At 46.4% G+C, this 25,284-nt stretch overlaps 1 protein-coding gene and 1 long non-coding RNA gene across 8 annotated transcripts in view; one reads left to right on the forward strand and one right to left on the reverse strand.

Annotated features, from left to right (window-relative positions):
• LOC132347553 (uncharacterized) overlaps positions 1-2,701 on the reverse strand; it is a 64,847-nt gene extending 62,146 nt beyond the window's left edge. For both annotated transcript variants that reach the window (XR_009497219.1, XR_009497218.1), the window contains exon 1: positions 2,510-2,701. This is a non-coding gene — a long non-coding RNA (uncharacterized LOC132347553). The remainder of the gene's footprint in view (positions 1-2,509) is intronic.
• On the forward strand, positions 1,392-25,130 carry ENOSF1 (enolase superfamily member 1). Of its 6 annotated transcripts, none has more exons than XR_009497217.1 (16): positions 1,392-2,944; positions 6,422-6,544; positions 10,450-10,565; positions 12,640-12,726; positions 13,062-13,088; positions 15,146-15,218; positions 15,328-15,366; positions 15,791-15,873; positions 16,650-16,684; positions 18,591-18,678; positions 20,165-20,299; positions 21,125-21,166; positions 21,983-22,112; positions 22,353-22,452; positions 22,613-22,800; positions 24,038-24,121. XR_009497217.1 is itself a non-coding variant. In XM_059894149.1 (16 exons), exons 1-16 carry the CDS (start codon positions 2,587-2,589, stop codon positions 24,829-24,831), a joined length of 1,620 nt encoding a protein of 539 aa, XP_059750132.1. In that variant the 5' UTR covers positions 1,396-2,586; the 3' UTR covers positions 24,832-25,130. The 6 variants fall into 6 exon arrangements, 5 of the variants coding, with proteins under 5 accessions (XP_059750132.1, XP_059750133.1, XP_059750134.1 ...); XM_059894149.1 differs by lacking the exon at positions 22,613-22,800 and adding an exon at positions 24,730-25,130 and having other exon boundaries at positions 1,396-2,944; positions 24,038-24,119; XM_059894151.1 differs by lacking the exon at positions 22,613-22,800 and adding an exon at positions 24,730-25,130 and having other exon boundaries at positions 2,784-2,944; positions 6,436-6,544; positions 24,038-24,119.
• The last annotated feature ends 154 nt before the right edge of the window (positions 25,131-25,284 follow it).

Below are 25,284 nucleotides of genomic sequence, written 5' to 3' on the forward strand. Positions count from 1 at the left end.
TGTTTCTATTCATTGTCCTTTATCTTGTTCATGGGCTATATGTTCCCGCTTTTATATATGCCTTGTAAATTTGATTAGATGCTGGACACTATAAATTGTAATTTTTGGTTGCTAGAATTTGGAGGAGGGGCATTCCTTTAAATAATGTTGAATTTTGATTCATGTACACTTTCTACGCTGGCTCGTGGGGACAGGAACTATTTTAAGCCCTGTGGAAACTCCAGGTATTATTTTGTCTAGTCTTAACTTGCAATCAGTTGAATCCTTCCAAGTTTTGCATTCAAGCTCTGTTAGATCCAAAACAATCTTTAGTCTTAGGAGACCTTTTCTGCCAGTAAGGCAATACCCCATTGAGGATTCTACCTGATGCCCCATGTATTACTAAATCTTCTCACTCTGGCTGGCAGGAATAGGTACCATTCCCTACCTTGTGCAACCTCCAATAATTTTTTTGCCTATTCTTTTCTGGTGACTTTCCTCAAATTTGAATAGTTTCCTCTCATTCATGTGCATATCCACACATACCCACACTCAGCCAAAGATTAGAAGAGATCCTTCTGTTTTCTGCCTCTCAAATTATAGCCACATTGGCCTCCTCAAACACTAATATTAGTCTTCTCAAGTCAGTAAGGCTGCTAGGCTCAGTTTGGGACCCCCCTTTCCAGTAGCCTCCAGCCTCCAGACAGTAAGCTGGTGCAACTGTAGGGTGCTTTGTTTGTTTTTCTTCTCTCCAGGATCACAGTTCTGCTCTCCTGTGGTCCAGTGTCTGAAGTCCTTTCTTCCAAATATTTTAGCTGGTTTTCTAGCTGTATAAGATGGGAGTATAAATCCTGTCCCTTTTACTTTATTTTTCCTAGAAGTAATGGGGCTATTAATTATAGGGATTTGGATGGGGGGTGTGGTCAGCATTTGGAATAGCTGGGTAGCCAGGCTTCTCCCTGTATGATAAACTGATCCAGTCAGTGAGCTGGAATATTAAACCAAAGGATATGCCCAGAACTCAACAAAGAGTCAAAAAAGTTGTGGTTTTTTTGTTTTTGTTTAAGTTAAAGCATGGGTGACAGATTCAGAGGTTTAATATCAAACCAACATAAGTTCCAGATGAAGAGGAAGAACCAATGAAAGGAACAGTAGAGAAAACTTTCCAGAGCAATACATTGCTTTTGGCTTGAAAGAATCCATCAGTTGTAGAGTAAGATTAATACTTAAGTTAATCCTAAACATATATTAGTAATATTTTAAAACCATAAAGAGAAAATCCAAACATTTTCCAGAGAGTGGAAAAAAAAAAACTCAGCTTATTCTTTAAAGAATGAGACTTAACATTACTTTAAAAAGTATTCATTTGAACTAAGAATTCTATGCAATAAAATCCTTCAAATCTGAAAGAAAAACAAAGACATCTTCAGAACACAAAGTACTCAGAATATATTACCCAGGCCAGAGACCCATTCTGAAAAAAATAAATTGAGCATATCCCCCAACCCCCAAAATCAAGAAAGCAAAAAATAGGGGTGAACAAATAGGTAACACAATTAAGTGTTAATAAATGTTGATCCATATGTAAAATTATCTAAATGGCAAAGTGGGTAGGACAGGGAAAAGAAGGGCTATTTCCTATTAACATTCGAATTTCAGACTTCCCTTGGAAAATGTGAAGATGCAGCAATCCGGGCTCTAATTCCCACAGGGCCACAATCAGCTGGAGCTAACTGGCTGCCCCTTAGCTGCAGTGACTGCCTCTTGCCTCACGCCTCCCCCCACCCTTGCTTCTTGGTGTCCACCCAGCCTCTGTAGGCATTTGAGTTAACCATCTCAGTCTTTAGCCAAAGGAATTCATTCAATGGGGTTTGCATCCGTGAGCCGCAGAGGTGACCTGGGTATCCCTGAAAACATCCTTGCCATACCAACAGGAACATATATTAATGGAATATCTATATAGCACTGCTTCCCAAACATTTAATTTTCAAAGCAGTCCCCAGAAGTAGGAACTGAAAGGTGGCCTGCTGTACTACAAGGCAAGGGGTCAGTGACCCCCGCCCCCCAAAATGGTATAAAAACTTAAAGGTGCACATTGGAGGGGGTGGTGTCCATAGCTTTCACCATGCTGTCAGAGGGATCCTATAGCTCTGAACCCCAGAGTCCCTGCAACCCAGAGGACAGAGCCCTGGGTTTGCAGCTAGAACTCTCAGCCACTTAACTAGCTGTGTGGCCTTGGGCACGTCTCTTAAATCAATCTCTCCGAATCCCCATTCCTTCACCAATAAAGTGGACATGACCTGCCTACCTTGTAGGGTTGGGCGGATAAGAGGTCATGTATTTAAAGCACTCTGCATCAGCAAGGGTGTAATAAATGGTGACCCGCCTCTTAGTTTATCAGGTGGTAAACAGGCTGAGGTCACTTAAAGACCCTTAGGATCTTCTAGCCCAAGGCTATCCTGGCTGACCTGCCGCCTGGCTGAGCTGACCCGAACCTGCTGCTAGGCGATCGCACTCTGACCGGACTCACACTCTCGGGCACCGCTCCCGGTAAGGTCACTTTGCGTGTTTCTAGTCTGGGCGGAGCAGGGTCCTGCGGGGTCGCCGATGCGGAGCGAGGTGGGTGGAGAACCTGAACGAGTCCGCCTGTGGTGCAGCTTCCCCGGAGCGGAAACTTGGCGCGAAAAACGTGTGAGTCATGGGACCCTGAACTGGGCTGGCCACTCCAGTCGGGCCAAGTTGACAAAGTTCGCCAAGTTCTCGAGCGCGGTCACGCCTCCGGGCCGCGCGGCCAATCAGCGCCCACCGTGCCGGGCTCTGCACACACCGCCTCTGTGCAGAGGGTGTCCCGCAGAGTTGGCGGCCCCGGGGTGCGGGCGACATGGTGCGCGGCAGGATCTCTCGGCTCTCGGTCCGCGATGTGCGCTTCCCCACGTCGCTCGGGGGCCACGGCTCGGACGCTATGGTAAGCGCTGCCTGACCGCCGGTGCCCTCCCGCCCCGCCTACGCTGGGCCCTTTAGGCGCGGGGCACCCCACGGACCCCAGGAAGGTTCCCAACCTTGGAACCGTTGCTTTTGTAAGTGGACAGGTCAGGAAGGGGAATGAAGGTATCTAGAGACTCTCCACCCTTCTAGGTTTTTTTCTTTTTTCTTACCTTTCCTTTCTTTGCTGACGTTTAGTATTTCCTGTTTTTACGTTTACAATTCTCATTTTGCTGGAAATGCGAATCGTATTTGCAAAACGATGTTGTTAGGTTCCCACCAGTGAAACCCTAAAACACAGCGCTAGCTTCTCAACCAGAAGGAGACCAGGAAGCCCCGGGCAGGGTGTTTTAGGTGGTGATCCTGCTTCCGCCACAGCTTGCTGTGTGACCTGGAAAAGCTCCTAACCCAAGAGGCCCATCTGTGAAGAGAAGGAGTCACAGTCTGGCTGGAAAACCAGACGAGCAAACTCGCAGTAACTGGGTCGTGTGAGAGGGGGCTCTCATGAAGTTACCTGAAAGCATGATTATAGAGGATGTGTCACGTAAAGAGTTAAGTAGGTGTCAGCCTTTGGAGATGCAGTAAAGTAAGCACTGAAGGGCATTTTTGCTCCCTGAGAGTGTTAGCGGGACACCCCACGCCACCACCACCTTCTAGTGCAGTGGTTCCCAAATATGAGTCCTGTGCAGGGTCTCCTCCAGTCCTGTCCCCACTGGATCCTCACTGCCCCTCCCGGCCCACTCACACATGGCACACTGGAAAAACAAAGTTGCAGGGTATGTAATGGATGTGTGAAACATCCGTGTTAGGATAATGATTATCTGTTACTTGTATGGAGGGAGGGGAATGGGTACCCAAGGACTTTCATTCACACTGTAAAGTTTTGCCTCTTAAGCTGGGTGGAGGGCACACTGATGTTTATTACATTCCCTGTGCTCTTTGTGTACCTGAAATGGCCTCTTGTTAAAAAGTGCTAAAGTTACTTAAAAGAATGTCCTTTATTCTGAGATTAGGTTCTTCCTGCTTTTAAAAAGCCTTATTTGTCCTTTCTTATATGATGTTATGGTAAATGACAAAACACACCCACTGGGCAATCCTTTGTGGATCTCCAAACAAATGTTTGAAATTTTACTGACTTGTAAGATTCAAATACCTGATCATGTGCTGTCACCTCTGCCCCTCTGAGGTGTAGCAGCTGTGGGGAAACCACACAATCTCTCCAGGCCTGGGTTTTCTCATCTGTAAAATGGGTATAACAGTGTCTGCTTCATACATGTAAATGAGATGTGTGTAGAGAGCCTGACACAGAGAAGGCTGGCAATAACTGTGGCTGTAATTACTGTTTACATATGAAGAAACTGAAGCAGAAGAGCACTGACCTCCACTTTTCTCTTCCTTGAATTTGTGAAGTGTTAAGGTTGCTGGCTTACCGTGGAATAATTTAGGAAATGGAATTTGTCTCTGGCCTGAGTGGTTTATGACCTCTGGGTCAGGAGAGATTATTATCTGACACCTGTATTGCAAGCTCATAAATACTGAAGTATTATCTCCCAGAGATATGGTGTGTGTTGTATGCTGATTTCCAAGTGCCTTCCTTTTAATTAATTAATTAATTAATTAACTTATTTATTTGGCCACCCCGAGGCATGCAGGATCTTAGGGGATCTAACTCGTGCCCCCTGCAGTGGAAGCGCAGAGTCCTAACCATTGGACCACCAGGGAACTCCCCCCAAGTGCCTCTTAATCGAAAGTCTGCTTGTCAGTCCTCAGCAGTACTGCCATGACTCTGAGGATTGCTCCCCCCACCCTCACGGGACGCAGCACTCAGCAGTTCAGCTCCCTCAGCACTTAGCAGCAGAGCGAGCCTTCCTGATCACAAGTAGGGTATTTTCATGAAGGAGCCCTGAAACTGTTCCCCATATTTGTTCAAGCAGTGGGTTCCAGTTACGATTTCTTACCAGCCTTTTAAGAAACGTGGAGCCCTCAGGCCTGCGGTGCTCTTACCAGCGCTTATCCAGGCGCTCACTACGGTTCCAGAGAGCCCAGCTCCAGCTGAGCCTGCCACTTCCCAGCCAGACTTCTTTTTTTCTTTTCCATTATAGTTTATATTAGATATTGAATATAGTTCCTTCTGCTATACAATAAATACTTCTTGTTTATCTATTTTATATACAGTAGTTTGTATATGTTAATTCTAAACTCCTAATTTATCCCTACCCGCCTTCTCCTTTGGTAAGCATAAGTTTGTTGTCTATGTCTGTGACTCTGTTTCTGTTTTGTAAAGTCCATTTGTGTCATATTTTAGATTCCACATATAAGTGATATCGTATGGTATTTGTCTTTCTCTGTCTGACTGACTTCACTTAGTGTGATAATCTCTAGGTCCATCCATGTTGCTGCAAATGACATTACTTCATTCTTTTTTACAGCTGAGTAATATTCCATTGTATATATGTACCACATCTTCTTTATCCATTCAACTGTCGATGGACACTTAGGTTGCTTCCATGTCTTGTCCCAGCCATACTTTTCCTCTCCATTCCCCATTGTCTGCTGAGCTCCCGGGAGCTGCTGTCCAGACCTCTCTCTCCCACCTCTGCCACCCAGTCCTGTGCCACTGTGTCGCCACAAAGACTGAAGACTAATGCGCCGTTGGCCCTATCTCTGCACATCAGCCTCCAGCCATCCCTCTCATCTTTCCCTTTATTCTGTAAGGCATGTCCTTCTCCAGAACTGATTTACGCCTGTGTCCCCATGCCCACCTTTCCTGACTGCCAGGGCCTGTTCCCTTTTCATTTTCAGTCTCTCCTTTTCTAGTGGCCCCTCTCCATCCCACATGGACAGGGCTTCCCACCTTGGAATAGTCTTTACTTGGCCCTTACACCTCTCCACCCCATTTCTGTCCCTTCCCCACCGAACCCTAGATTACTGGTCCATGCCTGTTGCCTCCATCCCATACATCTACTTCCTCCTTAACCTGAAGTCGACCTGTGTCTCCTTCCTTCTCTTGGAACTGCCCTTTCTATTTCTTCTTCCAGTGTCCTTCACCCTGGTCTACATTTCTTGCTGTCTTCTCCCCCCCACCTCCCTCACTGACCACTTGCTCTTCTGGCTGCTTCTTCCTATACTGACCCCCTTCTTCCCTCTCAAGGCTCAGGCCTCAATGCCTTTCCTGTCTCATCACACACTCCCATTAAGACCCCCTCTGTGTTCATGGCTTCAGTGACCACTTTTATGCCAAAGACTCCCAGATCTCATTCCTGGATCTTCACTCTCACCTCAAGTCCAACTGCCATCCTTCAGGAGGACATTCCTTTTGTCCACTCAGAGCTCCTGTGTTTCCTTTGGGGAACATGAACAGTTCCCTCTGATGGGAACTCTTGTTGGTGTTTTCTGTTCTTACGTGACGTCATTCCCGGGTTTATTTGGGGATTTCTCACGTTTGCGGATTTGGGGGGAGCATTTCCCCTGCAGCACACAGACCCTGACTACTCAGCTGCCTACGTTGTCTTGGAGACGGATGCGGAAGATGGACTCAAGGGCTACGGAATCACCTTCACTCTGGGGAAAGGCACTGAAGTTGGTGAGTTGAACATCCCTTGAGGTTCTAGAATGCTTAAGTTTCATTTACATTCCAGTTCTGACCTTATTTTCCTCCATATTTACACTGCTTGAAGTGAGTAAAAACAATGTTTGATGGTTTATTTCATTGGGATAAATTTTTAAATAGCAGAATTTGGCTTCTCTCCTTGTAGTCATCCATAGACTGCAGGTGAATCCTTGAATCTCAGCCGATTTCTCTGCAGAGCTTTGAGGACCTGAACTGCTTGAGTGAGTGAGGGACATGACGTAGGCAGGCATGCATTCACAGAACAAGGCTTATTGTTGTGTGCACAGAGTCTACTTGCTTTTCTGAATATTCCACACCGAGTTGGTTTCAAGTTCACTGCTCTTCTGGGCAGAAAAGGCTGTAGGTCCTGCCCAGTTTCAGAACTCTCATCTGGAAGAGCAGATAGTGAAGAATGCACATTGAGCCGTGAGTAAAGCCTGTCTTTTCTCAGAGCTGGATGAGGGCTCAGCGGTCTTGAGTGTCCACATTTTTGGAGATAAGGAAACTGAGGCCCAGACAGCCGCTCGGTTAGTCCTGACTGCCTGGAGTGCTTTCTCTCCAGAATATTTACATACAAATTATTTGCTTGTTTTTTTTTTAAATGCATAATTGTTTTTTTTAATGCACGCACAGTGTACAAAATTCAATATGTACAAAAAGAAGACCTCTGGCAGATCAATTTCAACGGCTCATTAGGAGCTGAAGCCGAATTATGATAGGTTGAAGGGTGAGGGTCCAGGAAGGGAGGAAATAGATTCTCTAACTTTGGTGGTGATGCGATACCTCCCTCATGGATATTTGTACTGTCAGCCCTTGCCTAGTTGTAGAAGAAAAGTCTTGACCCACTGAACGATTTTAGTATCATTGAGCAGATAAAAGGTATGTGTGTGTGTGTGTGTGTGTGTGTGTGTGTGTGTGTAGGACAAGGGAACCTTTCTTGAGCGTTATGTGGATGCCATCAGGCTGTTCCAGCTCCTCCCAGGGCTACCGTCCAGTCATCTGTCAGCTGGACCTTCCGCAGACGCCTCCTGTGTGCTCCTGTGTGCTAGGCGCTCTGCCAGGCGCTGCAGAAATGACTTTACAAAGAGAGAGAGAAAGGGGACAGAGTCCCACGTACAAGGAGAAGGAAAGCACAAACTTCTCAGGGAGACAGACATAAAAGAATCAATTAGTGCAGTGCGAGAAGGACTATTTTTTTTTTTTTTTTGAGTACAAGCTACATGGAAAGAAGGTTAGTTCATTGTCCAGGAGGGTCAGGATGGCTTCAGAGCAACGGTGAGGTTTTGAGATGAACCTTGAGGGGTAACTAGGAATTGGCTGGTCAGAAGGAGGCACCTCGGCAATGATTCCCTGACCCCCTCCCCCTAAGTCAACTATTCACTGTTGATGTTTTCCCCCAGGCAGTGACCGCTGACCCCCACAGGTTGCTGAGCTGTGTATCAGCTTCTCCTGCAACTTTAATTCTCTGGTGTAAGTTGAGCACTTTATGAAGCTGCTTTCTCCAACCACACAGGGCGGCCCCCAAAGTTTGTACAAAACTCAGCAAGCTTACAAGATGTGTTCTGGGACAAGCCATGAGAACCACTCTCTGTTAACAGCCAGGACCTGGAACTGGGCCCGCAGTGGAGGGACGCTGCACCGTCATGTGGTCCCTGGGACAGATGTGCTGCTGAGTTCACTGTGTGGGGACCTCCCTGACCCCTCCCCTCCCCTCCCCACACTGTCCCAATGGATGCCTCGAGCAGGAGAAATCAATTTCCATCTCTCTGTGCCTGGAACAAATGGCTCTTTTGTGGTGATGGAGGTGGCTTCCGCCTGTTTCAGACCACAGCATGATGGAACCCATTTTAATTTTAACCTTGTTGCACTTTTCTGGTGACTCACTCACTGCCACTGCCGTCTCACTGAACGTGTTACGTGGTGTTCAAATTAAAGTTGAAAAAAATTCCATTAGCTCATCACGGTTCTTCTGCAGCTTTTATCAGCCTACTTACCTAATCATCTTTTATGATCCAAGAAAACAGAAAGAAAACAATGCTTTCCTCATTACTGTGAAGAGAGCACCTATATGTGAGAGAGCGGGGAAAGTTATGGTTGATTTTTTTATGTATAAATGAGACCAATATAGTTTCTTTTAATAGGAAAAGAAAAAGAGGTGAAAAAAGCATAATTTTTAAAGAGAAAAAATGGCCATAAGGGTTCTCGCCAGCATGAGAGCTCAGACCCACGGTCCTCCATAGCCTTTACTGACTTGTCCCTCCCGGGCAGGAGGTCCCAGGAAGTGAGTCCTGGACAGATGTAGTCACAGGAGAGAACCCTGGCCTCAGTCAGCACGGAGCTGCCTTCAAGGCCGAGTGTTTCCAGACAGATTTCCCACCCATCGCTTCAGACATGCACACCTGAAGTAGACTGTTCTCCACACTGGAGTCAGACCACCACCGCCCAAATTTCTATGAAAGGCACCAAATTTTAGTAAACTTCCTGCAGTGGCCTCAGTTTGAGCGAGGAGAATCCACATCCTCTAGGTGAATATATTAGTGTTGCTTGCGCTTCTCTTAGAGCTGTGAAAGATGAGCCCATCCTCAACATTTGTTAAATGTGTTTGCTTTGTGATGTGAACAGTCCATGGTTTTCAGCAACCATCTCAGTAGATCAGAGGTTTGATGCAGATAATGATACGGACTCTCTGAGTCGCTGGCTTGTTCTTCAGATGTCTTTAATCCAAGAGCACCAACCATCAAGGAGTGGGGAGCACTCTGTCTTCTCACAGTTCTAGGGAATGAGTACCTGAACTGGAATCAGTCTGCATTCCATTAACAAAAGCCCTAGAGAACACGGAAGGTGTGGATCAGCCCTAAATGCTCTGTGTGAGAGCCAGTGCGAGTCATCTGAGGGCTGTGTCACACAGAGGCCAAGCATATCCTAAGAACATGTTTTAAATACTTGCAAAACATCTTTCTCCTAAGATCTGACTGATAGTAAAACTGTGCCTCTACAACTATCTTGTGAAATGATATGAGAATTTTAATATTGAAGCAGTGGCTATACCAAACAGAAGTCGATCAAAATTTTTAATAATAAATTCATTGCTTTAGGGCTAAGTTGATGACTTGGTTTGATTATTTTGGCCATTTACACATAGACTGAGCAAAGGATAGAAGGATCTTTCCCATACAGTTTGTTACTTTACTTGTTCATCTGAAATAACACAATAAAGTCTTTTTTAAGTAGAACACCAAAAATAAGTAATTGATGGTAATGCTAACCCAAATGAAGATTAACCTTGAAATTAGTTATGAAAAATGTAGTCTATCACAAGTCAATGGTAAGAAATTTAACATTTATGAAAAGTGTTTTCATGTAGTTTAACATTTTACATGTAAGTATTAAGCTAATTGCAAATTCATTTCATTTTTAATAGAGTTATGCTGTGAATTCAAGATACTTTCTACACTTGACAATGATGAAAAGGCATTTTTAAAAAAAATTCTATAAGTCAGAGTCTTATTCCTTAGGAACAATGAATTAGCAAGGTTTGGTTTTGAAGCTGACATATGGACACTTTACAAAGTGAACAGGAAAATGATTTGGGAACATGATTTAAACTTTCAGATCTGTGGCTCTGTCAATCAAAATGGGTTTGCTCTTTTCAGAAATTAAGCTCAGTATATAGATTAACAGCTATTCTATTGTGTGCTATTAGTGTGTGCTATTAGTTATGACTACCATAGAAGACATATTTGGGGCAATTTTTAAAGGCATGTACCTTTTGTATTTAAAATTATTTTCATTAATGCCCACATTAGATTGTTTGTGGTGCTTGCGTGTCTTAATTTATTTACACCAAAACTAAACAAGAATTAAATCCCCTTTAATAGTTGTCTGTGCTGTGAATGCCCTGGTCCCCCACCTGCTTAACAAGGACCTTGGGGACATTGTTGGTGATTTCAGAGGCTTCTACAGACAGCTCACGAGCGACGGGCAGCTCAGATGGGTAAGGCACCTGTTTTGTAAAACACTTCTATAAATAACTCAGGTCTCATGTCCTTTGATTGCAGCATTTGTGAAAATAGACACAGGTTTATAATTTTAAGGTAAAACATTTTATTCAGATAAATTAGGGCTTGAACCATTTGGGCAATCAGTATTTTGAGGTAATCTGTTCCTTTCTGTAAGACTTGAATCTGGACATATTTGGATCCTGAGAGCTATCTCTGCCCTTATGGACCTCATCTCTGCTCCCTGGATGGGAAGAAGTGGTCTAGACCCTCTAGAGGATAAAGTGCTGAATGGACAACCTTTTTAAGGGAGACATAATGTGAGTAGAATTGAAGTTGTGGGAGGAGGTTATTAAGGACAAATGTAAGAGAAGGTCAAAGGTTAAGAAGAGAAAGACCAGAGCACCTTTATGTGTATAGGGCTATATTTGAACCCTAAGTTCAAAGCATGAAGAAAATGAGGTTCTAGAGAGAGGATTTTATCACAGTAAGGTCAGTCCAGCAGCCAAGACCTTGCCGATGTCTCCTGACATCAGCTCTGTCTTTTCCTAAGTGCTCAGTCTCCTGTCCATGCACAGAGAAAGGCACATTGTCCACATTGCCTCGGATTTCATTCTTAATTTCTGCCAACCAAGTGAAACTTGCTTTTAAAGCATCCCCTCGAAGGAGTTCCCACTGGTCGAATCTGGGACAATTCAAGCATCAAAATAAATGTGGTGGTGATGCGTATAAGTCACTGAATAACCTAAGACACCATGAGTCCGTTCAGATAGCAAACAACCAACCAACAAGGGAAACTTTGTCATTACAATCGAATACACACTAATATAAGAGGAATGGTAACATTAGAAAACTACCATATTACAACCATACCTGTAATTGATTGAGGCAAGAATCACCAATGGATGCTAAAACTTGGGGGCAATATTAATCTCCTTACTTAGAGAGGGAAATGGTAACCACACAGTGGGGAAGCCTAAAGGATACTGACTTACCCAAGCGCTAAAAGATAACAGCCCTAACAAAAAAATGTGGTGGCAACGTTGCAATCTAATCATGATGGGGCTGCAGACCAACCCAGATGGAGGAGCATTGTGTAAGTCAACTGGCCTGTACTCTTTAAGAATATTGATATCATTTTTAAAAAGAAGAAAATTTGCTTCAGATAAAGAGAGACTAAAGTGACATGTCAGCTAAATGCAATATGTGAATACAACAAAGTACATTATTGGGACAATTGGTGAAATTTGATTATGGACTGTCTTTGTAGGTAATAGTATTCTATCAATGTTATATATTCCCTGAATTTGATCCTTATTCTGTGGTCATGTAAGAGAATGTCCTTGTTTTTAGGAGCTACATTCTGAAGTACTTAGGGTTAAAGGGGCATGATATTTGCAACTTACTCTCAAATTACTCAGTAAAATAAGTTTATATTATATATTTTATTTTTCTGCACATATGTGTATATGTGTGTATATATGTATATACAAAGAGAGAGAGAGAGAAATATACAGGAGTTCTTTGTGCTATTCTTGCAAATCTTCTATAGGTTAGAAACTATTGAAAAAGAGCTTACCCTCTAAGTGAGTTTCCATCGCTGCCTTTTAATTCATGAAACGTGTCCCTGGCTAGAAGACCTAAATATCTTTTTTTTTTTTTTTTTTTTTTTTGTGTGTGTGATGACAGCTCTTAGGATTTACTCTCTTTTTTTTTTTTTTTTTTTTAATTAATTTATTTATTTATTTTTGGCTGTGTTGGGTCTTCGTTTCTGTGCGAGGGCTTTCTCCAGTTGTGGCAAGCGGGGGCCACTCTTCATCGCGGTGCGCAGGCCTCTCACTATCGCGGCCTCTCTTGTTGTGGAGCACAGGCTCCAGATGCGCAGGCTCAGTAATTGTGGCTCACGGGCCCAGCCGCTCCGCGGCATGTGGGATCTTCCGGGACCAGGGCTCGAACCCGTGTCCCCTGCATTGGCAGGCGGACTCTCAACCACTGCGCCACCAGGGAAGCCCCGACCTAAATATCTTTTTCTTTTCTAAGAAGTGCTGGTGTGTTTTGCTTCCTAACCAGATTGGTCCCGAGAAGGGTGTGGTGCATCTGGCCACGGCGGCCGTTCTCAATGCCGTGTGGGACCTGTGGGCCAAGCAGGAGGGAAAGGTAATCCTCCAGGCAGCACCTCTGTGACCCTGCAGCACAAACACTTCCTCTACGAGCAAAGGCAAATGCACAGCAGGCTCCCAAGTGACATACGGAGAATTGTTCGATTATTCGTCTCCGCTGAGAGGTACTGGCCACAGTCAGGTTGTTGTCGGAGTAGGTTAGAAAGGGCTGAGCAAGAAGGGGTGGCAGAGGCGAGGGGCTGGGAGGCAGCGTGAGCCGGTGGGCAGGCAGGCAGGTGTTAGTCTGATAGTGGGAATTCGCCACTAGTGCATTTACTGTCAGAAAACAAGTGGGTACTTCACACATTTTACAAATCTTTTCTTTTCTTCAAGCCTCTGTGGAAGTTACTTGTTGACATGGTAAGTAAATTCTTTAATATTCTCATTGTTTCTGTAAATGAAATGGATTTCATGGATTACTTGCCTTTTGATAATCAGTAAATACATTCAGCACTGTCTCTGGATCAATCACTGTAGTGCTGATCAAACAAAAACCCAGTAAAGTCTAATATTCTTTTTTTTTTTTTTTTTTGGCTGCGTTGGGTCTTTAGTTGTGGCACGCGGGATCTTTCTTTGCCGCGTGCGGGCTCTTTGTTGCGGCGTGTGGGTTCTCTCTCCAGTTGTGGCATGGGGGTCTTTTCTTTCTCCAGTTGTGGCACGTGGGTCTTTTCTCTCTCCAGTTGTGGCGTGCGGGCTTCTCTCTAGTTGTGGCTCGCAGGCTCCAGAGCATGTGGGCTCAGTAGTTGTGGCGCACGGGCTTAGTTGCCCCGCGGCATGTGAGATCTTAGTTCCCCAACTAGGGATTAAACTCGCATCCCCTGCATTGCAGGACGGATTCTATACCACTGGACCACCAGGGAAGTCCCAAGTCTAATATTCTTTTTCTGGTATTTGAAGTAACAAAGAGCTGTGCTCATGCAGGCAGGGAGGTCCGATGGTCCTGCCTCCCCCACTGTGGCACTTGCTTACACATACAATACAAATTCTTGAGTTTCCGTTTCCTAACTGTGAAAAGGGGATAATCATAACTTCTCTAGAAACTCCATAGAATTGGTTTAAAGACCAATTGAGAAAAGTGCCTTACAAACTCTGATGAGCAAGATGTTATTATTAAAATATTATCTGGTCACTTTGACTCCAAGAGCAAATGGCAGATCAGACTCTTGAGGAAGGAGCCCACGGTGAATTCTAAAGATGTGCCCCTGCCGTTTCCTTTCTCCTTGACCTGTTGATATCAGGGATGAGCACCTGGCTGCCAAGGAGGAAAAACCTCTGGGCAGGTTAAGGGGAGTGAACTTCAGACCCAGGCAGACCTGGCTTTGAGTCTGGACTCCACCACTTCCTGGCTGTGTGACCTTGAGCATGCTGCTTAACCTCTCTGAGCATCATCTGGCTCGGGGCGATGCCTTAGATGGTTGCTGAAAATCTGGTGGTTAACAAACGAATGTCCTGGGACTTCCCTGGTGGCGCAGTGGTTAAGAATCCGCCTGCCAATGCAGGGGACACGGGTTTGAGCCCTGGTCCGGGAAGATCCCACATGCTGCAGAGCAACTAAGCCCGTGCGCCACAACTACTAAGCCTGCGCTCTAGAGCCCGCGAGCCACAACTACTGAGCCCGTGTGCCCTAGAGCCTGTGCTCCACAACAAGAGAAGCCACCGCAATGAGAAGCCCACGCACCGCAACGAAGAGTAGCCCCCACTCGCCGCAGCTAGAGAAAGCCCGCACGCAGCAACGAAGACCCAACACAGCCAAAAATAAATAGATAAATAAAGTTACTAAAAAAAAAAAAAAAAAAAACAAAAACAAAGAACCATGGCCTTGAAGACTGTTGGGCCGGCAGACGTTGTCCCTTCTCTGGAGGAAAGTGAAAACGAGAGGCTGTAACATCATCTCTCTGACATGGTTGCGGGTGGCATGGGGGTGCCATCTGAAGGGGAAGGACGTGGACCTCTTGAGCCACCTGCAGGCTCAAGGTTGGCCTCTCAGAGGGGTGCTGGAGGTGGCCCCCAGAACTGAATGATTTGGGGCCACTAGGAAGGTGCCTGAAATCCCACCTGTGGACTTTTCATTCTTTTGGATCCTGTTCCCTGTTTCAATGCCAGTGGTCTTAAAAGAAGAAGAATCTCAGCATTGAGAGCTTTTATGATATTTAAGGGTTACAGCAGAGTACTATTGGTCACAGTACAACCTGCTTCCAAACTGACTGACTTAGATTGGGGTGGGGAGGTCTCGCCAGAGACCCAGCCGAGAATGTGGGCCTCCCCAGTGAGGCCAAAGCCCCGACTTCAGGGAGGGAGGAGAAGGGGACCCAAAGGTCCTTTCCCGGACAGAATAAGCCCATGTCCAGCAGATTCTTAGAAACATAATCCACTTGTGAATTGATGTGGGCCTTTCCTACCTGCTATCTTGCTGCCAGGACCCCAGGAAGCTGGTATCCTGCCTAGATTTTAGGTACATCACCGACGTCCTGACAGAGGAGGAAGCCTATGGTGAGTCATGCCCAGGAACTGGGAGCTTTCTGGTCCATTCTAATATGGAAGCAACGGGGCTGAGTGCTTTGTTGTCTGAAAGAGTGATAATGCTTTTTATTTTTTCCAGAAATCCTGCGGAAAGGTCAAGTTGGGAAAAAAGAGCGAGGTGGGTTGTGAGGAAATTCATTATTTTTGCTATCATTGTGCACTTTTGAGTGTCCCCGTCCTTGAGCGTCCAGGGGTTCGCATCATCCCCCTGCAGCAGGCCCATGGACAGACGGTTGAGTCTAGATGCAGCGGCCTCCTGGTGTGACCTCTTAGGTCAGAGTTCACTTCGGCCACTGCTGGGAGCAAGGCTAGTTTTAGGGTTACACCGCACGCCACGGGCAAGGCCTTGGCCAGCAGGGCGTCCCAGAGGGTATCCCGGGCCCTGGGTGTGACATCCTTGGGATCCGCACCGCCTCCGGGTGCCTGTGCAGGGCGGGCAGGAGAACAGCTGGATTCTCTGTGGGCAGCGCCTTAGCCACGGGCAAGTCTAAAGCTGAAGGTCCCGCAAACACAAAATGTTGACGAGCGTCGTGTTTCCACAGAAGAGCAAATGCTGGCGCACGGCTACCCTGCCTACACCACATCATGCGCCTGGCTGGGCTACTCGGACGCCACGCTGAAGCAGGTGGGCGCTTGAACCTGGTTTTCTAGACAGGCTTTCTGGAGAGACGTCATGTTTTCCTCTTAGCCTTTCTGAATCGTTAGGGATCCCAGGCCTCACCCTGGAGGTCCTTGGACGTGAGCAAAAGGAAAGCTGTTTCCGTTGTGGACGCTGGGCCCGTGAGCTGGTGAGCCCCACCTCGGCCCTGGAGGGGGAAGCCGATTCCCGGGCAGAGGCAGCAGCATAACATGGTGCAATGTGAGCCCTAACCGTGCTCTGCCTCAGTTTCCTCACTGCGAAGTGGGGAAATAATAGCTGTCCTGGGGGGTTTTGAGGATGCCGATGAATGCTGCCGTGGTGTGATGCTCGCAGCACGTGGTGGCCCCTGGCGGGCGGTCAGCGCCTGGCTGCCTTACTGCCCTTTCCCGTCACCCTGCGCTCGCCTGCCGCTGAGGGAGAGAGAGAGGGGGGAGACTAGCTTCTGTTTGTTACTCTTTTATCCACTCATTGTGTGGATGCCACAGAACATCCTGGCTTTAAAAAGAGGGACAGAAATGCTCCATTCCCCAACGAGGAATGTTGTGACCATTAATGAAATGGTTCCCATAGAGATGAGGAAAGAAAGTCACCAAGCGGTCATGCTCTGTTGGCTAAGCTGTTTCTGCTCTGAATTTCAACACATGGTTGTTCTTCTGGTTCATGGTACAGCCGTAGCGTTTGTGAAGCCGCATCAGAGATGGCCAAGGTGCTGCTTAGACCTAGGAGAGTGTGTGGTGACGGCTCTGCTCCTCTCCCCACAGCTCTGCAGCAAGGCGCTGGAGGACGGCTGGACCAGGTAACTTATTTGGGTGAACTTGACTCTCCAGTTAGCAAGAGAGGCTGGTCGGTGGAGAGGAGCCAGGATCCAAAGGCACCAAGGAGGCCAGGATTCGCCCGGAGCAGTCTGGTGTGTAAGGACACACAAGGGAAATTTCAGCTGAAGCTCTTTCTTCAAAGACGAGCTATGAGTCTAGTTAGAGTCCTGGAACATCAGAGTTGAAAGAGATCATTGATTTCCAGCCCTGATCTAGAAATCTACTCTTTACTATAGTAACAAGCTTTGATTCAGCTTCTACGTGAAAACCTCCAGAGGCAGAGAGCTTGTAGGGCACTTGTGCGTTGTTGGAAGGCTCTGAGTGTTAGAAGAGCTTCAATGTAGCAGACCCTTTGCTTCCCTATAACTTCCAGCCACTGGTCGCAATAATTCTCTTTGGAGTTCTTCTCCCAAGAGCCTGGCCCCCCTCTTCCCCAGGCCACCTCCTCTCCAGACTAACCCTCTGCCTTCTCTTCTGTCCTTCTCCTGTGTGGTTATGGACCCCTGGGCCTCCTGGGGTTTCCTTGGGGTAAACTATGGTGGGCAGTGGCCCCGAATCCCAAAGCTGTGCAGGACACAGAGGGACCATCACCTTATGATCTGGTCACTGAGTCCATCCGTGCTGCTCAGGGTGGACATTGTGCCTGGGACCCGTCACCAGGCTCTCTGCACGACAGTCTGGCCACCGCCTCCTGCTGCTCCGTGTGGTCTGTGGGGCAGGAGCACTAGCGTGCCCTGCTGCCACTTGCGGTAGGTTTAGAAAACCATTTGTACAGGTTGCTTAATAAGTAAGGACCAAAAAAAAGATCTCCGACCAACTTTTAAAAAAAAAGTGCAGAATCTTGGGCCTCACCCCAGACCTGCTGCATCAGAATCTGCATTCTAACAAGATCCCTGGGTGATCTGCCTACCCACTGAACTTTGAGAAGCACTGAATTCTGGTTGAATCCTCAGCTAAGTAAAGGGTTGGGGACTGAGAACTTGATGGAGGCAGCATGAAGCAGTGGAAAGACGCTTGGGATGTGGTGGATTTGGAATCAACATCATGCCTTTTCCCTTCATCTCCTGCAGTGCCTGCCTGCTGTGTGACCATGGGCAAATTGTTCAACCTCTCTGAACCTCATTTTCTCTCTATAAAATGGGAATGATAATATCTCATGGTTCTCCTCAAAGTCGCTGTCTCTGAAAAGGACCAGCACAGCCGGGATTGGTAGCAGGTGCTCAGTAAGTGCTGGCACCTTCCCTCCCTCCATGTACCCAGGAAAGGCTGGAGTAGACACCGCTGAGTCAGAGAAGGCCGAGGAGAGATTTCCTAGGCCCCTGAGCATGGGAAGCCCAGCATCCAGAAGCTAAGGCTTCCACCCAGGATAGAAAGGTCATCTTTAGTGTGTTTGGTGCTGAGCGCGGGGGAGAGAATGGCACAGGCTGTGACAGGGGCTTTTTTGTCAGCAGAGGGTGGGTGTTGTGGAAAGGAGGACCTTGGGCCATCCTGGCTCCCAAGCGGCAGCCTGACGTCCGTGTGTAGGAGAGGCTGGCGAGTGAGGGAGAGGATGCCAGCTCACCCGCCAAGTCTGACTATGCCTTTTCCGTTCTTAACTCCTCTTCATGGCACAGCAAAAACTCAATGTTATTAAAGATCTAGCTGCTCTGTCCATTGCTGGACTTCAGGACAGCAGGTAGAGTTACTGCCCCGATACTGAGTAAAAAGATACACTTATAGGGTTATTTTTGAGTGGCTCATCTGAAGATTGACTGGGAAAGGGCAAGAGTTTACTAGAAAATGCGACCTGTGAATTATTGACAGAAACAGTCACTTCTGCAGAAAAGCCACGTGTCTTTGCCAAGTCAGGGGACAGATCTAAATTACGAGACCAAATTTATTTTATAGGTTTAAGGTAAAAGTTGGTGCTGATCTCCAGGATGACATCCGTAGATGCCGACTCATCAGAAACATGATCGGCCCTGAGAAGACGCTGGTAAATAACCTCCCTGCCACTGAGAAGCAAGCAGCTGTATGTGAGAAGCCTTGTCCAGGGCCAAAATACAACTTGTTTCAAGCAAGGATTAAAGAACATTGGGAATTTTAACACCGTATGTCAGAAGTACAGCTTTGAGCTCTTGGAGTAGGCAAATTCTTTAAAAAAACAAAAAACAAAAAACTGAGGGGGCTGATTGGTAGTTTTTTATTCTGCAGAACTAATTCAGTAAGATCAGGTTTAGGGATTGTTTCTTTGTGCTAGGACAGATGCGCCTAAGCAAACCGGTCTCCCATTGGCGCCCCCGGTATGTCAATCATTCAACCCCCCTTCTTAACAAATCTGCCAACCCACCTTCAGGTAGGTGGGTCTCAGGGAGCCATTGCTCAAGAAATGCTGGAACTTTTGCAGAGATAAATGTTAAGGATCAGTCATTCCTACGTATTTTTATAAAACATTTCCTCCTATGTGTAAAATATTTTCATAACATAGTCACAAGATGTTTTTATATTTTTTTGGAGGCATGTTTCATATATTAAAATAGAAGTTTGAGTCCTGGACCTAAGATCAAAAGTCCCATTATTTATACATGAATTAATGCTAGTTTTGTCTTGCGAGGTCATTCTCATCTAAATAATTTATGACAGAAATAGATTCTGGGCGCACTATCCTCTGGTTCCCACAGCGTCCCACAAGGGACCTCTAACCACTCAGAACATTCTACTAAAGAAATCCATCTCTGTGTCTGACTTCTCCAAGTGTGATGGTATCAGGGATGGAGAGGCCCTTTCTTGTCTCTGCACACCCAGCACCTGGCTTCCTGGCAGTCTCGCTGCACAGAGGGCCCAGGCCTTAGAGCGAGAGGCCTGGATTTGAACTCACCATTTACTTATCGTCCTTGAGCAAGTTACTTCTCTGCATGTCAGTTTTCTTGTCTGTAAGATGGGTTAATGTGAACTGCCTCATAGGGTTATTATAAATATAAAATGGGACAAAATCCATTAAATGTCTAGCAGAGTAGATGCCTAATTAATGGTAGAGTTTGGGTTATTTATTATTGTGCCAAACACATAGTAGGCAATAGCCAATAAGTGACTATTGAACAAACTCGGTATTAACTGTGCATGATTCAGAATGTGATAAAACAGTTCCTACAAATGATGAACCCTGCAAGACAAATGTATTTGGGTGGTTTCTAAATGTAGATCAGGCTGGAGCTCCAGGGCCAGCAAGCACTTCTGGGCCGAGGCCAGGGCACTTCTGGACCTCACAGCGGCTCCCTGAGCGACTTGCATCTCCTCTGAGACAGTATCTGGAGCCAGAGTTCGTCTTGGTGGCTGCTCTCGGGCTCCCTTTGTTATGGGTGTGTGCTGGGCCCCAGCAGTCAGTGGCACCGAGTGACAGCATTTCCTCCCTGGGAGCCACAGCCTGCAGCAAGGTCAGCAGCGGGCACACCTCCCCACGAAGGGTCTCTCTCTCCTTTCAGATGATGGATGCCAACCAGCGCTGGGATGTGCCCGAGGCCGTGGAGTGGATGGCGAAGCTGGCGGAGTTCAAGCCCCTGTGGATTGAGGAGCCCACCTCCCCTGATGACATTCTGGGGCATGCCACCATTTCCAAGGTAAAAAACCTGCTGCTGCTGCTGCTAGAGTGCTGGTCACAGATCCTAAGATTCCTGGGCTTATATTCCCTTTCACAGTTCTGTTTATTTTAGAGAAAGTAAATTGCTAAAAGTTGAAAGGCTACCAGCAATCCAAAGGTTAACAGACCTGATTCCCATACTTTGTAAATACAGAAATCTGATACTCAAATATTTTACTCACCCAGATTGAAACAAAGTGTAGATTCCTCTGGCTGATTCACAAGCAAAGGTTTGCTTAGCTAATGTCAAGGTCAGGCCTCCCCATGAGAAGGCTGCCCATCCCTTTCCACAGAGCCCTTGAACCAGGGCGCTTCCTGGGCAAACTCACCTGAATTCGGGCCGGCTTCTCTCCCTTTCATATGTAAGAATATGTGAGAAGTATCCTGTCTCTCAGGGAGAGTCTCCCATTAGCCGGGTTCACAGCACAGATAAGCCAGAGCGCCAGGTGGATCACTCATAAGGAGAAAGTGTAACTTCTGGGAGCCCTATATTTTTGCATCCTCTGACAGAGCAAGCTCCACGAGTAGCCCTATTTAAACCAAAGGCTGCCGGATGGGTGAGAAATCAGGGAGGAACTGGTTGTGGGATGGAACACATACTGGCGTCAGACAGAGATGGCCCAGTGCACCCCCCCGCAACCCCCTCTACCACCTTCTGCGGCTCCTTAAACTTCACACGGCTCGACAGCAGGGCTGTTTCCTTCTTCAGCTCTAGATAGCTGAACAGCTCTAAATATTTTTAAACATTAGGAGTCTCAGTTCAAAAACTTAGGAAAATAACATCAGGTTGCCTTATATTTTACAGGCACTGGTCCCCCTGGGAATTGGCGTTGCCACCGGAGAACAGGTAAGAGATGTCTCCTCAGGGTCAGCACACACTGGCCACTGACTGGGGACACTGGCATACGCTAGGCTACATCACCTGTGTTGTTCTGAGTTGGGAGATTTTTCTTAATCTTAGAAATTGGGTCATCTTAGACCACTTCATAGTCTGGAGTAAGATATATATAGTCAAGAGTTTGCATGTTCTTCTACAATTCCTATGACTAAGGTCGGTCATTTATCTCTTTCAAAGTAGCTCATCGGAATTTACAAGGCAGCAACTTAAAGCTGCAGGGGCCTAATATGCACCATGTGGTTTTAAGAAAGCCAGCTTCCAAACTGGGTAAACATGATTGCGTTCCCTTTTTGTGCTTATAAACGAAGCACAAGCGCCTGCCAAAGCCCGCGGCAGGCGGCCCACGAGCGGAGCTGTGTGAGGGAACAGATTCTCGGCTTTCCCGGCAAAAGGAGCAGCGCCGTTCTGCCACGCTTCTGTTTTGTCGCCCGTGCCACCTGCTCATCGCCATCCCCTTATTTCATCCTGATGCTTCATCTCCCACTTACCAGTTGAGGTGGCGGTTATGCACTGATAGGTGGCGAGTGGTGTGACTTTTACGTGACACACATGTGGTTCTGCCAGCAAATCTGTAACGAAGTGATCAGAAGGTCCCCGCCTGGCCTGTCAGGGCTCACCTCATGCCAAGTGAGAACAAAAAATGAATACAGTCCGGGCTTCCAGGAGGCCACCAATGAGAGACTCGGAATGGGCACAGTGCCAGGTGTACAGATCCTGAAGGCCGAGGCTGACTCTTCTGTGGGTGTATTTTAATTCTATTTCCAGTGCCACAACAGAGTGATATTTAAGCAACTCCTACAGGCAAAAGCCCTGCAGTTTCTCCAGATCGACAGCTGCAGGCTGGGGAGTGTCAACGAGAACCTCTCAGTGCTGCTGATGGCCAAAAAGTTTGACAGTAAGGGCACCGCGGGGCCGCGGACCAAACACCATTTCCCTGCCTGGTTCCCTCTGGAGTTTCCCATTTTGACTTTTTTCTAACTGTCATTGAGGCTTAATCAGGGAATCTCTGATGATTTTCATTCCTAAATATTAATGATTTAATCACCTGAAGGCAACAAGCCAAGCCGCAGGTTCTCCTTCACTTCTCCCTCTCTGCCCTACTTGGCACTCAGTGGAAATCTGTCTTCACTTTTAGTTCCTGTGTGCCCGCATGCTGGTGGAGTTGGCCTCTGTGAACTGGTGCAGCACCTGATTATATTTGACTTCATATCAGTCTCTGCAAGCCTCAAAGACAGGTCAGTGATGTGGCATTAACTTCAGTACTGTCTCTCAATCCAGGCCAGACCCCTGGCCACTGGCACATCCCATAACTCAAAGGCAGTTTGAGACCCACTACTGAATAGTCTTTTTTCTTCTAGAGCGTGGTTTCCTGGCAGCTGACTTACTGTTTTCTAGGTACATAAGAGGGGTGGGGAGAGTCTGCAACCAAATGGAAACCAGAAACAGCTTCTGTTTCTGACTTTCTGAAGCCCCGCTTTCATCATATGTATACTCTCTGCTTCTGTCCAATTTCTTCCCAACACTGGAGTCTTCAGGATCTGGCTGCATCTTTTAGTTCCATCTTATATCTCAACATGCGCCAGGTGAGCTTTAAATTAGGACAATCTCCTTCCAGTCACCTGCAGACATACGACTTTATTATGCCTTTCTTTCCTCCCAGAATTAAATGCGATAGTGCAGAAAGATCACTAGGAGTATATGGTGAAAGCATGAGGACATGCATGGGAAAGGTGAACATCAAGTTCAGGATTGAGAAATGGGACCTGTGAGGGTCTATGGGGACTTCAACTATAAAGTAATGGTTCTTTCTGGGTTTTAATATGCCTGAGATATTTTAAACTAGAAAATGAACACTCCTAGGTTGTTCTGCTTTTGCCCCCTCATTTCAGTTCCTTAAAGGACCAAGGGAGGGGGCTCCAACCAACCTTGACAGGTCCTGCAAAGTTTTGAGGGATGCAAAAAAGAGGGTCAGACCTGACCCACTGGGCACTATGCCCACCCATGAGTGGGTGAGAACCTCATGCCACTCCCTGAAAGCAGACCTCACTGCTTGGGAATGCCACCATGCAGGAGGGACAGCCACCAGACACAGATGCCATGTGCTGATACCTGCTTTGTAATCCTGTGTGTGGAGCACCGCTTCCCTGTTCATTCTTCAAGGCCCACTGTCCTCTCCCAAGGGGCCGGTTCTTCATCTGTAGCCTGTTCTTTATAGATTATACACAGTACATATTATAGTCAACCACTTGGTATCTACGGCCATTGAAACCACAAGGCCCTCTCTTACCAGTTCCTTTGTGTCCCCAGCACTGGACACACGGCCTGCTCATCTCAGCTGTTCATTAACCAATGGCTGAAGTAAGGCAGTAGAGTTAGGTCACTTGCCCCAAGTCACAAAACTAGACAGTGGCTGACACCAAATTTGAACAGATTGGTCTGATCCTAAAACCTGTGCTCTTCTAAATCATTTGTGTAGCTGGAAGGGACCTCATTTGGTGACTTTAATCTGTTCATCTTTTGGCTAGAGGCACCCAAATAATCCCAGATACGTCTAAGTCTAAATTGATGCCTTTTGGGTCACAAAACCTTAAGTTAAAAGATACTTCACAGTTCATTTCATCCAAGCCCCCACACTGCTTTATCTTACAGAGAAGAACCTGAAGTCCAGAGGCTGAGGACTTACATAGAAATACATGGTATCAGCCCAAGCCTTGGCAGAGTCCATCCTTTCTTAGTGGTGCTCGCCCCTTTGCCCTAACAGCATCACATGAACTATCTAACTGAAGGCATTGTTACCCCAACCCGATTCCTTCCTCCCAGGATGTGTGAATACGTCGACCACCTGCACGAGCACTTCAAGTACCCCGTGATAATCAAGAAGGCTTCCTACATGCCTCCTAAGGTGAGTTTGGCCAGGGAGGCCCCCCCCAGGAGGTGCTGCCAGCCCTGCCCTACTCTTCTCAGGAGCTAGACCCCAGAGCACAAAGCTTTGTCTCCTTCGAGTCTGTCTGCAATATCTAGAAACAAACGGCTCTTTAGTTAGTCAAATTCCCCAGGCCTGAAGGTCAGGATGCCCCTGACAAGGCTTCTCTCATGCCAGCCTTTCCTCACCAGCTGGACCTGAAAACATGCACTCCTTGGGCCCTTCCTGCCCAAAACAAAACAAAACTAAAAAAAAACCCGGCACCATCTAGCAAGTTAGTGAAAGGTTTTGACTGCAGTTGTGTTATCTGCGCCATTTATCCTTCTGCTCAAGATATCCGGGCTCATTTTCACCAACAGAGGTTGAACTATCAAAGGAAGCGTGAATAGTTAACTAATCCTGAGAAGCAGCCAATAAAGTGCATCCCTCTCCCTCATTTCAAACAACCTGCAAACTTATTTTTAAAATATTAATTCAGTTGCCTCTGGCTTAGATTTAGAAGCATTTCTAGGAACAGCAGAAATAAGTAAAATAAATGACTTTTGTTCTAGGTGGTTATTAACATGATTCCATTTTTTGTCTTTGATAGGATGCTGGTTATTCAACAGAAATGAAGGAGGAATCTGTAAAGAAACACCAGTATCCAGATGGTGAAGTTTGGGAGAAGCTCCTTGCTGCTCAAGTGAATTAGAGCTGAATGCTTAACAGCTTTTGCTTTAAGTGAAAAGGCTTAAAATTTCTTGGGTATGGTTTTACAAAAATAGAAAAAAAAATTCATCCTACCAATCAGAACAAGTTCAGCTGAAAGTCATACTAACCTCAGGCATCAGCTTAGTCGTCATTACTTGATTCTTTTAGCAAAAAACACATTCTCCTATGTAATCTTTAAACAAAAGTAGATCCAACTGTCTCAAAGTCCAGGAAGATGTTAAATCTTAAAATTTCTATCACGTGCTGGTACCTAGACATTAAACTATACTTTGAAAATAAGCAGCATGTTGGAATAATTCCTTAATCTTTTTAAAAACACACTTGTCATAAATTAGCATAATAAAACAGCCGTGCAGCAGTATGGGGTATCTGATATGCAGCAAAGGTAAAAACATTTCACTGATCAGCCCTGAGGTGGTTTAGCATCTTTCTC

The sequence above is a fragment of the Balaenoptera ricei genome, chromosome 14, assembly GCF_028023285.1.
Source record: "Balaenoptera ricei isolate mBalRic1 chromosome 14, mBalRic1.hap2, whole genome shotgun sequence".
In the NCBI taxonomy this organism is placed as follows: domain Eukaryota; kingdom Metazoa; phylum Chordata; class Mammalia; order Artiodactyla; family Balaenopteridae; genus Balaenoptera; species Balaenoptera ricei.

What these genes read in the sequence shown, in the direction of transcription:
- ENOSF1 (XM_059894149.1), top strand. Translation starts at nt 2,587, where the DNA reads ATGCGGAGCGAGGTGGGTGGAGAACCTGAACGAGTCCGCCTGTGGTGC. An exon ending in GACAGAGGAGGAAGCCTATG is followed by an intron (nt 15,219 to 15,327) that starts GTGAGTCATGCC and finishes TATTTTTTCCAG; the next exon opens with AAATCCTGCGGAAAGGTCAA. An exon ending in GGCATGCCACCATTTCCAAG is followed by an intron (nt 20,300 to 21,124) that starts GTAAAAAACCTG and finishes TATATTTTACAG; the next exon opens with GCACTGGTCCCCCTGGGAAT.